We start from the raw sequence: 16,853 nt of genomic DNA on the forward strand, positions 1-16,853 counted from the left end.
CCATGTTAGCCAGGATAGTTTCGATCTCTTGACCTCGTGATCCACCCGCCTCAGCCTCCCAAAGAGCTGGGATTACAGGCATGAGCCACCGCGACCAGCTCGTATCTTTTTATATAATGACCTATAGATGGCACAAGACACTGGCTTCTCATTGAAGGTAGGGATGTAAAGGTGTGAGATACATAGACGTCACACACACACGTAGAAGGGTTTATATGTTATGTGTAAATATGTGTGTATGAGATATAAAATAACTTAAGGCCAGGCGCAGTGGCTCACACATGTAATCTCAGCACTTTGAGAGGCTGAGGTGGGCAGATCATTTGAACCCAGGAGTTTGAGACCAGCCTGGGCAACCTGTTGAAACCCTGTCTCTAAAAAAATACAAAAATTAGCCAGGTGTAGTGGTGCATGCCTGTGGTCCCAGCTTCCTGTGGAGCTGAGGTGGGAGAATCGCTTGAACCCAGGAGGTCAGGGCCGCATTGAGCCATGATCGAGCAACTGCACTCCATCCTGGGCAGCAGAGCGAGACCCTGTCTCAAAAAAATAAATACATAGATAAAATAACTTAAAGTGGGGAAAAAAAGCACATCTACTTAAAGAAAAATATTAATAATAGCCCAGTGTGAATCACAGGTGTGCATGTGTGTGAGTGTGCATGTCACCCAAATGATGAGCATTTTGGAAAACTCAACCCAGTTTTGTGGTGGAGGAGAATAAAGCCCTGAGAGGGGCAGGGCCCCTCTGGAGTCCCAGGACGGTGCTCATGGCACCAGAACACAGGTCCAGGTCTCCTGTGCTCACCCCCTGTGCCTACCTTGTGCATCTCCAAGGGTGTAGGCAGCAACAGCTCCTCCATTTCTGCAGGAGAGGCTCGTACCTCCCGGTCCCTCTGCCAAGGCCGGTGGCCAGGCCTGCCCTCGAGGGCCACCCTCTGCACGGTGCCCGTCATGATGGATGCCTGCAGGAACACGGCCTTTCTTTCAGATGCTTGTTGGCTTGCCCCATCAGGCAGTCAGCATCCACTGACACCTACTATGTGCCAGCCACAAAGGGGACAATGGTGAACAGGACAGACATGGTCCCTGCCCACTGGGGCTGGGTCCAACAGCGGTGGAGTGGGAAGTCATGAACCAGTCACACTAACAATGAGAACAATAATCACTGGCACGTAGTCATTCGTGCCGACCCAGGGTTAAGTCAGTTCTTAGCACTTTACACCTATAACTCCTTTTATTCTCTACAGTACAATGATGCAAGTAAATACCACTTTTTTCCACTTTACAGATGAGGAAACTGTTTGTCTCCTTAGAGATATAAAAAAGATTTGAACCCAGAGTCTAGTTCCAAAGTCAAGACTCTTTTTTTTTTTTTTTTTTTGAGACAAAGTTTTGCTCTTGTTGCCCAGGCTGGAATGCAATGGCACAATCTTGGCTTACCGCAACCTCCGCCTCACAGGTTCAAGTGATTCTCCTGCCTCATCCTCCCGAATAGCTGGAATTGCAGGCATGTGCCACCATGCCCAGCTAATTTTATATTTTCTTTTTTAGTACAGACGAGGTTTCTCCGTGTTGATCAGGCTGGTCTCGAACTCCTGACCTCACATGATCCACCCACCTCGGCTTCCCAAAGTGCTGGGATTACAGGCGTGAGCCACCAAGCCCAGCCCCAAAGTCAGGACTCTTAACCACTCTACTACATTGCTAATCGCCAACATAAATAAGATAAAATTATGCACTGCAGTAAGTGTTACAGAGGTGAGGCACTCGGGAAGTGAGAGCCTGGGACAGGTGGCCCTCGTCCTGTGAGGGGTGGGGAAGCATCCAGAGCTGAAATTGAAAGGACAAGGACGAAGAGGCCCAGGGAAGAGTCCCTGGCAGAGGAAACAGCACGTGCAAAGCCCTGTGGTGGGGGGATCTGGAAGCAAACTCGGCGGCTGGTGGTGGCTGGGGGCCAGTCCTGCGGCGCCCTCTAGACCACAGTAAGAAATGTGAACTTCATCCCAGGAGCAGCAGGGAGCCCCTGAAGGACTGAAGCCAGGCAGAGAAGGTGACATAACCAACGTGTGGATCTAGAAGCATCTTCCGACTGCCACATGACGACTGGGCTGCAGGAGCGGGAGTGGAGGCTGGGAGGGAGATCTGTTAGGGGTCATGTAGCGAGAAAAGACAGTGGTGTTCTGGACAAGGATGGTGCCAGTGGGGAAGGAGAGAAGGAGTGAGAACGGGCTCAGGAAGGGAGGGCTGAGCAGTTGGAAATGCCGAGCTCTAAGCTGCCAGTCAGGAGTGTGTGGCCCTGAGGGAAACGGCTTCACACTCAGGCTGGGAAATCCAGAGATGGAGGTGGGGGTGCTGGAGCTGCTGGGAGGGGAGGATGGACTTCTTACTCTAACATCGTGCAATCTCACAGGCACACAATTGTCTCCCCAGCCTAGAAACATCTCTCCTTCTACGCATCACAGTATCTGAATTCCCACTATTAGTGCATAGTTCTATCTGACCATTTGGGGTGCGGGGGGTTGGTCTTTTAGGGATCCCCTAAGGGAAAGTAGATTATGATTAAAATGTTTTACATTGGTTGTGGTGGTTTATGCTTGCAATCCCAGCACTTTGGGAGACGGAGGCAGGAGGACTGTTTGAGTCTAGGAGTTCAAGACCAACCTGGGCAAACATAGCCAGACAACCTCTCTACAAAAAATACAATTATTAGCCAGGTGTGGTGATGCATGTCTGTGGTCCCAGCTACTAGGGAGGCTGAGGTGGGAGGATCAGCTGAGCCTGGGAGGTGAAGGTTGCAGTGAGCTGAGACCATGCCACTGCACTCCAGCCTGGGCAACAGAGCAAGATCCTATCACTAAAAAATAAAAACTGTTTTAGGGCCAAACTGTTGGGTTGGAGTGGGGGGGAAGATAGGAAACTGAGGGAGGATATTGAATGAGGAGGCAGAGAAGCACCTTTTTCACACCTTAGAAGTGATCTTCACCTGCCTGGGAGCCAGCATCCAAAAGGAAAGATCCAAGACTCCTCATTTTGGGATAATAAGAGTTATTAAAACACAGAATCAGGGAGTCCAGGCATCACAGGGTCTTGGACCCCTAAAATTGTAGAATTCAAGGACTTCCAGTTAAAATGCAGACTGAGCTGATACAGGAAGTTCACACCTCCCTTCAAACACGTAGAGATGATAGATTTCAATTTGTTAAATAAACACTTTCAAGGCAAGAAGGAAAAATTCAGAGACAGGCATGAGCAGGAGTGGAACTGTCTGGCTTATGGAAGTTAGTGGCCCATGGAAGGTAATGACGAGACATACGCGTTTGGAGCTGGGGTACTGTTCAGGGAAAAGACAGTGCTGTCTCAAAGCAGGAAACTGGGTACCATTCCAGAAAGCGAGTGCCGTCTCATTGCTGGATAGAGACTGGAAAATGTCTGCCCACAGGGGTACAAGAAAGGAACCACCAGGACTTAAACAGACGGGGAGGGGGAGGATCACTTGTGACAAACTAGAACCCTTAGCGTGACCTCCGCATGAAGGTGGGGCCAGAATCTGCCTTCCACAATAGTGCAGAAACACTGAGCTGAGGAATTACTGTCAAAACCAGTCTGGAGCTGGTGAAGTTCAAAGGCCACAGCCAAGACAAAGTGAGGAGCGATCTCACTGATGCATCGACAACGCAGAGCGCAGCAAGGCGGTTGCCTGGGAATGGACCACAGCTGGAAGCAGTGCAGTGATGAGATGAAAAAGCCCACCTGCCCACAGACAAAACAAGTCGGCGAATCCATACCCAGGGAACTAAAAATAATAGTGAAATCAAAAGAAACTTGAGAACCGGCATGGTGGCTCACACCTGTAATCCCAGAACTTTGGGAGGCCAAGGCGGGCGGATCGCCTGAGATCAGGAGTTCAAGACCAACCTGGGCAACATGGTGAAACCCTGTCTCTACTAAAAAAAAAAAAAAAATTGACCAAGCGTGGTGGCGCATGCCTGTAGTCCCCAGCTACTCGGGTGGCAGAGGCAGGAGAATTGCTTGAACCCAGGAGGTGAAGGTTGTAGTGAGCCAAGTGAGCCAAGCCAAGATCATGCCACTGACTGCACTCCAGCCTGAGCAACAAACAGAGTGAAACTCCATCTCGAAAAAAAGGAAAAAGAAAAATAAACTTGAAATAAGTCTGTTTACAGGGGTGTCCAAACTATTGGTTTCCCTGGGCCATGTGGGATAATTGTCTTGGGCCACACATAAAATACACTAACATTAACAATAGCTGATGAGAAAAAAAATCACAAACAAAAATCTCATAATGTTTTAAGAAAGTTTATGAATTTATGTAAAATTCAAAGCTATCCTGGGCTACATGCGGCCCGTGGGCCACAGGTTGGATAAGCTTGGTTTAAGATGTGTAGAAAAATAAGAAAATAAAAAGCAAAAGCCATTAAAAAAAAGACTATGAAGATTAAAACAAAACAAAACAAAATTGTAGTAATAAAAGATGTAGAAGTTGAAACACAGTATCTAAGAAATGGGTTACACAGTAGAATAAATACAGCCAAGGAGAGAACTAGTGAATTGGAAGACAGGTTAAGGAAAGCAGCTAGTACACAGTGCAGAGAAAATATGAAAGAAAAGTTAAGAGACACGGAGGGTAGAATGCATGGAGGACAAGTGTCCAACATACCTTAACAGAAGGAGACAATAAGAAGGAGGCAATATTGTAAACACCATGACTAGGAATTTTCCAGCATAGAAGGCAAACACGAGTCCTCGGACTGAAAAAGCAGACTGAGTCTATAGTAAGACAAATAAACTCTTACTGAGACACATCGGAGCAAGAGAGCCAGCCATCACAGAGAAAGAAATCCTCAAATCTCCTGGAAAGAAAAGACACAGGACTTTCAAAGGAACAACAATGAACCTAACAGCAGCAACGATCATTGCCAGAAGACAACAGGATAATATCTTCAAAGCCCTGAGTAAATGTTTAATTTCATAGTCAACTAAACTATCATTTAAGAGCAGGGGTGAAATAAAGACATTTATAAACTTCTAAATTGATTAGAAAAAAATAAATAAAGACATTTTCAGAACACAGAGCCTAAAGCAGTTTACCACCTAAAGGCCCTCGGTGAAAGACTATCTTAAAGGATGAGCTCAGAAAAAAAGGGGTATGCAAGAAGCAAAGGTGATAACAGAAATTGGTCAAATATTCTGATAAAACCCCACGTTCATGAATTTTGAGCAATTTATAAGAAAGTTGGGATATGAGAGGAGGTAGTTTGGAGAGAAGTGAAAGAATTCTATAGTGCCTATCTTATTCAAGAGGAGGACAAAGGTATTGCTTACACTTGTTAGAAAAACCAAGTTCAGAAAATATATTGAAAATGTAAGGTAAGGCCATGGCCTTCCCTTCAGTGATCTATCCTAATAATTATTTAGCCATAAAAAGAGATGAAGTACTGACACATGCCACAACATGAAGCTAAGTGAAAAAAGCCAGACACAAAAAGTCAAATACACACTCCACTTTTATGAAATATCCAGAATAGGCTAATCCATAGAGACAGAGTAGATAGCAATTGCCAGGGGATGGGAAGTGGGAGGAATTGGAAGATACAAGTTTTCATTTTGGGGTGTTAGAAATGCTCTGGAATTAGATAGTGCTGATGATTGCACAACATTGTGAATATAACAAAAGCCACTAAACTGTACACTTTAAACTGGTTAAAATTATAAATTTTATATATGAATTTTATCTTGATAAACAGGAAGTTTACATTAGTATCATTTAAAAGGCACTGGACTAAAATTAAGAGAGACTTAAGAGACATAATAACCAAGCTCCAAGCATGGATTAGACATTGGTTTGGACAAACCAGTTGTAAAGGACAATTTGGGTCCAACTGAGGAAATCTGAATATGGTCTTGGTATTAGGAAAGATTAAAATATATTGAAATGGAAAAATGAAATAACTAGCTAAAAAAGCAGTCTACAAAGCAGTATATACATCATGATTTCATTATCTTAAAAATACACATAAACTGATTAAAGCAGTAACAGTGGTGATCTATGGGTGGCGGGAATGTTGTGTCCTTAAGTTTTACTTTTACTTATTTTTTGATTTACTTATTTTTTATTACTTATTTTGATTCTACTTTGCTTATCCAATTTTGCACCATACACACATATCACTTAGGTAATAATAAAAGATTTCAATGTAAAAACTGAATGTTGAAAGTAAAACAAATGAATTAAAGATAATTGCTACAAGAATACAAATAAAATTTAAAATCTCCAAATTGGAGATTGTGGAGAAAGTGAGCAGTAATGAAAAACAGATCAATAGAAAAAAGGAAAGATGGACGATCAGAAGAAGTATAAAGAAAATGGGATAAATAGGAAGTATAAATTATATACTAGAATTAAGTTTAATTATATATTTTTTCAGGTGTACCTCTGATTGAAAAGTTTAATTACATTAGTAGTCACAACAAATATAAATAGACTAAATTCATCTTTAATAAAAAGAGAACCCACTATGTATAGTATACAACAGAGACACATTTGAAACAACAATACAGTAAATTTGAAAACAAGCAAATTGGCCAGGCACAGTGGCTCAGCCCTGTAATCCCAGCACTTTGGGAAGCTGAGGCAGGTGGATCACTTGAGGCCAGAAGTTCGAGACCAGTCTGGCCAACACAGTGAAAACCCATCTCTATTAAAAATAGAAAAAATTAGCTGGGCATGGTGGCACATACCTTTAATCCCAGTTACTCGGGAGGCTGAGGCATGAGAATCACTTGAACCCAAGAGGTGGAGGCTGCAGTGAGCCGAGATGGCACCACTGTACTCCAGCCTGGGTGACAGAGTGAGACTCTGTCTCAAAAAAGAAAAAAAAAAAAAGAGAGAGAGAGAAAATAACCAAATTGGAAAAAAAGACAGGCAAATAATCACTAAAATAAATCTAATGAAACAATATTATTATGAGACAAAACAGAATTTAATTTAAGGTGGAAAGTGCATTTGCAAAATCTGGGATGCAGCCAAAGCAATGCTTACAGGTAAATTCATAGCTTTAAAAGATACATTATTCAAAAACAAGAAAGACTGAAAATTAAGGCACTAAGAAACCATGAAAAGGATCATGACTTAAGCATAAATAAAGTAGAAGGAAGAGACTATCAAAGCTAAACAAACAAATGAATAAAATAGAAAATAATAAAGTCAAAAACTTGTTCTTTGAGCAACCTAGTAATTGGCAAGACTAATGGAGAGAAAAAAATGACCCCAATCAACAATATTAGAAATAAAAAGGGGGCAAAAGCACAGATAAAATAGAGATTTAAATAAAATAAAATTGCTCTCAGAGTGGAAGCTTGGGATGTGACTTAGCGAGATCCTCTCTGGATCCTCCTGCGCAGTTTGTTCTATTCACTGAGCAATACTGAACTTACACAAAGCCACATTCACCTCTGGTTTCCCACAGCCCCTTATCTCCTGTGTCATCACTGATGTCAACACTCATGCTTCTACAGGGCATGCCCACAACCACATTCATGATCACACATACATACAAAAATACCAAAACTGCCCCGTGCACCTACATGTGCACAATCGGACACACGTGTTCTGAAATACACTCTGCAAATGTGCATGCATGAGCATGTTCACATGCATGCATACACATATGCTCCCAATGTACACATGATGATGTCACACATATTCCATGTCCACACAGATAATGTGTAGTACCACAGTGCTCTCAATCACACTTGCACATGAATCCATGCACAGTCTGTACATATGTGAAGACACCTTTTCCCACAGGGTGCCCAGGTGAGTGCATACGTACACATTACACATGAGCATGATGCCATCAACATGCCTTCCTCCCATTGCACACACACCAGAGTGAACAGCCTAGGGTGCCCCATGCAGGCCTGCAGGGCAGGCAGCCATACCTCCAGTTCCCTCAGCAGCTCTGACTGACCACATGACTCCAGGTCTTCGAGAGCTTCTCCAAACACGCGCCAGAAGCCCTCCTCTCGGGCAGGGCCAGGGGCTGGGCTGTAACGTAGGAACCAGAGAGCGTCAACTCCTGGCAGGCGGGTGGGCGGGCTGGGGCCTGAGGAGTCTTCGGGGCCCCAGGGCCCAGCGTTGGGCTCGAGGGGCCACAGGGTGGGTGGGCGGGCAGGCAGGCGGGCGTCCTCGGTGGCAGTTCTGGGGCCCCGGGGCAGTGGTTGGTGACACGGAATAGGGGAAAGACGCAGTTAGGGGCGACCAGGACTGTCGGTGGCCAGTTAGAACAGGGGCAGATGAGACGGGGTGGAGAGCGGTGACACAGGATGCCTAGGAAGAGAGACAGAGGACAAACAGACGAACAGAGAGGAGATCCATGGTGTAGTCCCAGAGGACGGCCCCTGGCCCCACCCAGACACACGGCACCGTGGGACAGTGACAGGGACAGAGCTGGAGCCAGCAAGGACAGAGATGGATGGAGAGGATGAAATATCTGTGCTGGGGAAGGGGTCGAGAACACCCATAACTCCCATCACAGGTTGTATGAGCCTGTTATCATCAGTTCTAACACTGAGTCTCAGAAAGTTCACAATTCACATTTTGACACTTCGCAAAGCCACTTGCTAATTACAAAGGCCTCGACGGTTACAAGGCATGCTGTGATTTACAAAGCACTTGCTTTTTTTTTTTTTTTTTTTGAGACAGAGTCTTGCTCTGTCACCCAGGCTGGAGTGCAGTGGCGCGATCTCGACTCACTGCAAGCTCTGCCTCCTGGGTTCACGCCATTCGCCTGCCTCAGCCTCCCGAGAAGCTAGGACCACAGGCACGTGCCACCACCCCTGGCCAACTTTTTGTATTTTTACTAGAGACAGGTTCCACCGTGTCAGCCAGGATGGTCTCGATCTCCCGACCTCGTGATCTGCCCACTTCAGCCTCCCGAAGTGCTGGGATTACAGGCGTGAGCCACTGCACCCTGCCAGCACTTGCTCTTTTACAAGGGCACGCAAGCTTTGCTATCTTAGGGAGCTTAGGAACGAGGATGTGTTGCCTCCCTCCCTTTCCATGTAACAGATGAAAAGACAGAGGCTGAAGGACACTTGCTCCATTCAAGTCAATTCCACAGACATTTCCTGAGCTAAGTCCTCTGCCGGGCACAGGGATATGGAAGAGAATAAAGTGTGGCCCCTGTTCTTACAGAGCTGGAGATTCATTCGCAAAATATGTCTGAGCACCTACTAGGGGCCACGCATGGAGCTGGGGTGCCACGCAGTAGAGATGATAGCAAAGTAATTAGCCAGATAGACACAAGGTGGTTAGGCTACCAGGAGACTTGTAGGAGCAGCTGTGGGTACCAGGAGGGAGGGAGGAATCCCTTCTGCCTGAGAAAGACAGGGAAGCTTCCCAGAGGCAGGGGAATTTGAGCTGAGTTTTGAGGGATGAGTAGGGATTTGCCAGGAGAGACCAGGGGAAAGGCATCGAGGCAGAAGGAACCGCCTGACCAAAAGCACCACGATGGGAGGGTGGCCTGGGCCAGATGAGGAACAGCATTTCTCCACAGCGTGCTCTCTGCAGGAGCCTTCTCCAGCGGCTCAGCCACTCAGCACAGCCCAGGGATGGTGCCGGTGGGCTGAGGGCCCTTGCAGGAGGCCATCAGGCCATCTGGGGTAAGTCAGGTGGGCCTGGGTTCAAGTTCTGAGTCTGCTGCTGCTCTTCTGAGAACAGGAGATGATCAAAGTTGGGAAGGGCAAACCAGGCTGCTCTCCACCTCTATACCTTCGTCCCTGCCGTGCCCTCCACCAGTCTGCCCTTCCCTCCGTCTCAGCCTGGCTGAGGTGGCTCTGCTCAGTGCTTCTCTCCCAGGAGGCACCCCTCCTCAGGAGCCCACCAAGACTCTCCATTCCCCCACCACTTTGGCACAGGCACCCTCGCCCACCCCAGCCAAGACACTATGACTCCCTCCTCCTTCACGGTGCTCCCACCACAGACCTCGTTGGCGGCTCCCAATCATCCTCCTCCTCCTCCTCCTCTGGAAAGCTCTCGTCAGCTGGGGTCGGGGTATAGCTTGTCCTCCGGGGCTCGGTGGGTGGAGGGCTGCCCCTCAGCCGGCCAGGCCTCCACTCCTGGGGGGTCATGCCCCGGGCTGCTGCCTGTGGTGTATAGGACCCTGGTGGTGGAGAGAGGGCCTCTGTGTTCTCTGCGGCCTCACCTTGCCCTCCTGCCTGCCCCATTTCCAGCTGTGCTGAGTGACCCTGGGGAGGTCTTTGCTCCTCTCTGGGCCTGCATCTACACAGCCCTCTGAGGGCCTCTGCCTCTCAGAATCTCCCTGGAGCTCCTGGTCATCCAGAAGCTAATGCCTGGGGCTCTGCAACTCTGTCTCAACTCCATCGGCCTGGGCTTGGCCATCACCCTGCCACGGAAGGAGGCTGAACATGTGGCCCACCCTCCACTTCCTGCCTTTGGGAGCTCTGAAGGTCCAGCCCCAGGGAGTGAGCTGAGAGATGCTGACAGAGAGCTGGAGATGGGGAAGCTGAGGCCCAGGGAGGGCAGTTGTCCGCAGGCAAGAATGGGCTGGCAGCCACCTACGGCCTGTAGAGGCCTCGCCCCCCCACCCAGTCCTCTGAGTTGGACCACGGGGAGTTCCAGTGGCTCTGGGTCATTGAGGCCAGCCGGCCAGCCACCAGACTCAGACGTCTCCCTGAGGCCACCTCCAGGTCTCAACATGCATTGGCCTGGGAGGGAGCCCGAGGTGTCTGCCCCACATCCGGTCTTGTAGGCTGGGGTGGGAGGGGGCTTTTGGCCTCCCTATTTTCAACTGGATGGAATGAACATTGTTGAGCACCTACTGTGTGCCAGACATTGGGCTAGGAAGGAAGGATACAGTAGAAGAAAGACCAGCTTTGTCCATAACTTCACAGTGGGGAAAGCTTAGCAGCCAGCATGGGACCCATGGTTCTAAATCAAAAGACATGGCTGCAGTCCATGCTTCCAGGAGCAAGGGGCCCTAAGAGTGGCTTACGGAGCCAAATCAGGTCTTCCTTCAGGAAGGGCCCCTAAAGGATGCCAGGAGAGGAGCACAGGAGGGAGGAACAGGCACAAGAACAGTCCTGCACAGGCCCAGCAGCTGGGGTGGCCTAGAGAGAGCGTGTCACTTGTCCAAGGGCCCCAAGGTATTACCTGGGCCCCCAAAGCCACCCTCGGTGGCCGAGCTGTCCCAAGACTCCACAGCACTGTCCACACTGGGCACAGCTGGCGAGAAGCGGGCTGCTGGCAGGCCTCCTTTCAGGGCATCTGCTGGGTCCTCATCAGCATCACTGGTCTCACTGAGGCTGCCCGACTTGCGGGGTAGGAGGGGGCCTGGGAGGAAAGAGGGGTGTCACTTCTGACTTCAGAGACACTCACAGCGAGCCTCAGTTTCTGCATTTCAGCCTGGTCTGGAAACTCACAGGCAGTAAGCCCTTCTGAGCTGACATATGACCATGGCACACTAATAAGCAAACCTGTTTCACAGATGGGAAAACTGAGGCTCGGGGAAGCTGAGCAGCATGCCCGAGATCACACAGTGAGCACCAGTGGAGCCTGGATTAGCTCAGGCCCCTTCCACTGCCTATGGTGGCCTTTCTACCAAGGCATGGGGACGTATTCAGGGGCAGCTGAGGAATGCATGAGTTATGGCCATGAAGTATACACACGTGAGCACCTTAAGAGGCAGGAAGTAATGAAGAACAGGGCTCGGACCCAGATTCTGCCCCGTGCCCGCTGTGTGGCCTTGGGCTCATCACTTCCCTCTCTGAGTCTTATCTTCTTTGCCATCGCAGGCCCGCCTCCACAGGGCTGCAGTGAGGACTCTGTGAGGGTGTGTAGGCAAAGCCTGGCACAGAGGGATTGCCCTTCCTAAACCTGCTGGGTGGCTCCCAGGGTATGAAGCGAATCTCACGGTCTAGTTGCTTCTTGATCTTCAGTGTGACGGTCTCTCCAGCCACCTGCAGGAGGTGGATGGCCTCGCTCAGCGGCCGGCCCTTGAGGCTAACGCTGTTGATGGCCAGAATGCGGTCCCCCACGTGGATGGCACCAGTCCTGAGGAGTGGATGCAGGGCAGAGAATGGGAGTTAGACACTCGGGGCCTCATAGTGGCAGTCTGCCCTCAGGGAATCCAGGAGAGCCACAAGGCAGAAGTCTGGCTGACCCCAGTTAAACCCAGCTGCCAAAAACAAAACAAAAGCACGCAAGTATGATCTTGGATCACATTAATAGAGACATAAAGTCTAGAACCTGGGAGGGGATTGTCCCACCTGACTGCAAAATTAGGTTCTGGAACCAGTGTCCAACACAGGTTTTGAGAATCTCACATACTAGCTGCCAAATACTTGCTATGTGATCTTGGGCCAGTTTCTTCAACCCTTGAGTTTCAGTTTCTTCATCTGTAAAATGGGGGTGATAATACTAATTTAATTATCAAATCATAACTGAGGAGTGAATGAATGGAATGGATTCCTACTTCCCTCCAGCAGACACCCTTGGTAGCCATTGCCCCTTCCTGGGCCTCAGTTTTCCCACCTGGAGAATGGGCATAATCACCAGCGCCCAGCAGACCTCACAGTAGGGCGTGAAGGGCTGGTGAGGCCAGGCAGCAGCACTGCTGTGGCCCAGTGGTTTTCTACCTGGACACCCATTACAATGACCTGAGGAGCTTTTTGAAAATGCAGGTGCCTGGGCCCCACATCTGACCAATTAAATAGTACCTGTGGGGATGGGGCAGGAAGGTGATTCTGAGGAGCAGCCAGGGCTGAGCAGGGGAGAAGCTGTAGCAGGTGCTTAGAGTGACCTGAGCCAGGTGGAAGAAAAGGAGGCAGAGGACTAGGGTCAGGGGTCTTTAACCTCTGGGGCTGTAGATGTCACCCCATATGGGAGCTCCTGGAGAGTCATGCTTGGGCATTGCCCTGCACTTCCCCAGGGATGAGGATAGTGAGCGAGGCAGGGAATGGTGGGTTCAGGGAGGGGACCAGAGCTGTGGTGTCCAATATGGCAGCCACCAGCCACAGGTGGCTGCTGAGCCCCTCAAATGTGACTGCCCAAATTGAGATGTGCTGAAAGCAGAAGACTTACACCAGATACGGAAGGTGTAACATGAAAAAGAATATAAGACATGTTCTTAATGGTTTTTATATTGATTACATGTTGAACTAAATATATATTTAAGATGAATTTCATCTTTTTGCTTTGCAAATGTGGCTACTAGAAAGTGTCTGATTAAATTTGTGGCTCAAATTATATTTCAGTTGGACAGCACTGAGCTACATCAGCCCGGCGAAGGCAGGAGTGTTGTCTGTACAGCCCCAGCATCCAGGACAGAGGGGCCAGGCACACAGTAGGTGCCCAGTACATGCTCGAATTGATGAAGACATTGGGGTCAGAAGGGTCCCACACCGACCTCTGCAGTCTGCCAGGTGTCCAGCAGGGGGCGCTCCAGGAGCAGGGTCCACGCCCCGGAATCCCTCCCATCCTCTCCCCACCCGCCCAGCCACCGCCCCTCCTGCGCGGTGCCCTCCTCCGGGACGCGTCCTGCCCCTGCAGCCCCCACCAGGCTCTCCTTTTACAGCCCGCTCATCGCTGTGCTGGGAGCTCACCGCTTCCTTGCCTGCCGGATTCATCCCTGCCCAGCTGGGGGGAGAAGGCTCGGTCTCACCCACACTGGGGGTCGGGTTCCATCTCTGACCTCCACCTCACCCTGGGACAGGGCTCCATTCTTACAGCTCCCTCAGCTGCCACAGTTTCAGAGTCTAGGGGCAGCAGGGACAGTCCCCCAATGCCTCAGGAAAGCCCTAGGCAGTGCTGGGACCAGGGTACTGGGGCACTGCCCCATCCTATACCGCACACAGCAGGCGCTCCAAATAGCCTTGCAGGGCTGACCTTCCAGACACAGGTAGGAGCAGGAAGATGCACACACCTTGGCCCAGTGCTTACCTGGAGCCAGGAGGTCTGCTGGGGTGTGGGCCTCTGCCCTGGCAGGCAGGGGCTGACACTCATTTTACAAATGCAGACCTGAGTCTCAGAGAGGGGAAGTGACTGGCCCAATGTCACCCACAGTGTCAATGTTGGAACAGAGGTCAGAATCTTGCTTGGCTTTGCCATAGCCCCAGCTCTTGCTTCCTGTGTTCCCTGAGCCCACCATGCGTCCCCACAGAGCCCCAGTTCACCTCTCAGCCAGGCCACGTTTGGTGAGGCCTGAGATGACAATGGGGTCAAAAGGTTCCTCCGTGCCCGAAATGGTGATGCCCAGGGGGCCCCCGTAGCGCTTCAGCTCCACTGTGTAGCTGACGGCACCTGTGGTCTCCAGCTCATCTGCAAGCACGGGGACCCATGAGGAGGAGGCCCCCGACGGGCAGGACCACGAGCTGGGTACCCAAAGCTCCCTAAAGCCTTGGCCTCACTCACTCACTCATACTTATTTATTAATTCATTCACCCAGTCACTCACGCTCTGATTTCATGTAGCACAACCTGGGGACCCTGAGGCCATCTTCTGCCCAAATACCAGTAAAGAAAAGAAACATCACACCTCACCCACAATAATGACAACATTGATGACAAGAAACAGTGGCCTCTTTTCCTCCAGCAGCCAGCAGGAAGCGAAGGGAACCCCTGATCATCTGTTTTTGTTTTTGAGACAGAGTCTTGCTCTGCTGCCCAGGCTGGAGTGCAATGGCACGATCTCAGTTCACTGCCATACGTCTGCTTCCAGGGTTCAAGTGATCCTCCCACCTCAGCCTCCCAAGTATCTGGGACTACAGGCATGCACCACCAGACCCAGCTAATTTTTGTATTTTTTGTAGAGATGGGGTTTCGCCATGCTGCCCAGGCCAGTCTCGAACTCCTGGGCTTAAGTGATCCACCCACCTTGGCCTCCCAAAGTGAGGGGTGTACAGGTATGAGCCATTGCACCTGGCCCAACTTTTCTTAAAAAAAAGAAAAGAAAAGAAATCTACCTCCCACAGTAACCTTCTTTCACAGGGTCGGAGTTGGTGATTTGGAGGCTGCCCCTTTGAATCAGGGATTCACTTTCCAGTTGGTGCAGTCCTCACCCGTCCCTTTTGCCTCTCCAATCCATACAGCTTTTCTCACTCATTTATATCACTATCTGGCGTCAGTGGGGCCTGAGTCTGCAGTCTTTGCTTATCCACTCATAGCCTGCCACTCAAAAGGGCAGCCTCGCTCTTCCCCTGCCCTACCCACTCATCTCTCCACCAGCTGCACTAGCTGCACTCAGTAGGTCTCCTCTGCCAGGCTTGGTGCTCGACGTGGAGACTACGGGAGAGTCTCAAACTCCTGTCCACCTCACAGAGGCTCTGGAGGGCCCCAGACGCCGGGGACAGTGAGAAATCTGTGGTGTTGTCCCCTCCTTCATTTGTTCATTCCAGCCAGCCTTCAGCAGTACCCACCACCCTCCCTTCCTCAGCTGGAGGGAGCCCTGAATTGCAAGCTGGGAACCCGCTAGTCAAAGGGTGGGCCTCTGGAGGTAGGAGGCCAGCATGAGGGCCATACCAGAGTTGTCCTCGTCCTTTCGGATCTTCAGCTTCACCAGGTCCTCGCATTGCCGCAGGATTTGCACGGCGTCCTCCATGGGGCAGTTGTCCAGGCGGATATTATCAATGGCCAGTAGCTTGTCGCCTGGCTCCAGGGTGCCCGTCCTGCATGAATCGGGGGCAGAGGGGATGGAAGGAGCCTGGTGCACGCAGGTGCCATACTCACTGCTGTTGGCCACTTCCCCTCCTGTGCCCCAGTGCCCCTACCTGTGTGCCACGCTGCCTCTCTTGATGTCGGAGATGATCAAGGGCTCCCCTCGTTTCCTGCTGGCCGCTGGAGGAAAAGAGGCCATGAATCTGACCTTGGTGGCCTCAGCCTGGGGTGGGGTGGGGTGGCGAGGCCCAGGGGTCTGAGTGTGGACTCGGAGCCACTGGTCCTACTCACATCCTGGTCCCACTGCTTCCTGGCTGGGTGACCGTGAGCAAATCAGCTCACCTCCCTGTGCCTCAGTTTCCCCCCTGTAAAATGGGGGTGGCACCGCAGACCTCAAGGGGATGCGGTGAGAGTAAACCAGATAACACAGGCACAAGATCCAGCATGGCCCTTCCAATGCCAGCTCTTCTTTCCTCCTGCTCAGCCCATCCCCCAGCAAACTTCGAGCTCTTTGTGGAGGGGGGCTGTCTGCTTGGTGTCTGTGTCCCCAGCACCGGGCTCAGGGCCAGCACCCAGGCTCTATTGTGTGCTTGGGGGTGGGAGACACAGAAGTGAACAAAACAGACGGCAATCTCTCCCTGCCCTCCTGGAGCTGGCACTCCAGTGGTGGTCACAATCAACAACATTTAAACACTGATGAAGTGAGCTGCGGAGAAACCTGAGAAACGGGCTTGTGTCGAGGGCGGTAAATGTTCAGTCAGGTGGTCGGGGAAGGCCTTGTCAAGTGACATTTGGGCAAAGACATGAAGGAGGTAGGGAAGAGGCCAGAGGAACAGTCTCAGATGCAAAGGCCCAGAGGCAGGAAGGGGCAGGCATGGCAGGGAGCAGCCAGGCTGACTGCGGCTGGAGGGCTTGAGTTGGGGAGAGTCGGGAGATGAGGTCAGAGGTCATGGGGTCCAGAGCACAGAGGGCCTCACTGGGGCCCGAGGCCCTCAGCTTTTACTCAGAATAAGATGGGAGCCACGGGAGGGCTTTCACCTTTCCCATGCTCACCCATTCTACGTTTTTCTTCTGCATTCCTCATTTTCATTCCTTTGACAAACATGAATTAAGCACCTACTGTGTTCCAGGCCTTTGCTGGGCTCTGGGAACACAGAAGCAGGC

The 16,853-nt window shown here is 50.4% G+C and overlaps 1 protein-coding gene across 7 annotated transcripts in view; it reads right to left on the reverse strand.

Moving 5' to 3' along the window:
* GRIP2 (glutamate receptor interacting protein 2) overlaps positions 1 to 16,853 on the reverse strand; it is a 111,958-nt gene that overhangs the window by 4,430 nt on the left and 90,675 nt on the right. For 5 of the 7 annotated variants that reach the window (XM_063703649.1, XM_055381070.2, XM_055381069.2 and 2 more), the window contains 8 exons: positions 15,803 to 15,869; positions 15,555 to 15,700; positions 14,211 to 14,355; positions 11,951 to 12,090; positions 11,191 to 11,370; positions 10,003 to 10,180; positions 7,959 to 8,064; positions 818 to 961 (listed from right to left, as the gene is read on the reverse strand). In XM_063703649.1, coding sequence (XP_063559719.1) covers positions 818 to 961; positions 7,959 to 8,064; positions 10,003 to 10,180; positions 11,191 to 11,370; positions 11,951 to 12,090; positions 14,211 to 14,355; positions 15,555 to 15,700; positions 15,803 to 15,869 — 1,106 coding nt within the window. The other 2 variants (XM_055381071.2, XM_055381072.2) reach the window with 2 other exon arrangements.

The sequence above is a fragment of the Gorilla gorilla genome, chromosome 2 (genome assembly GCF_029281585.2).
Source record: "Gorilla gorilla gorilla isolate KB3781 chromosome 2, NHGRI_mGorGor1-v2.1_pri, whole genome shotgun sequence".
Lineage (NCBI taxonomy): Eukaryota > Metazoa > Chordata > Mammalia > Primates > Hominidae > Gorilla > Gorilla gorilla.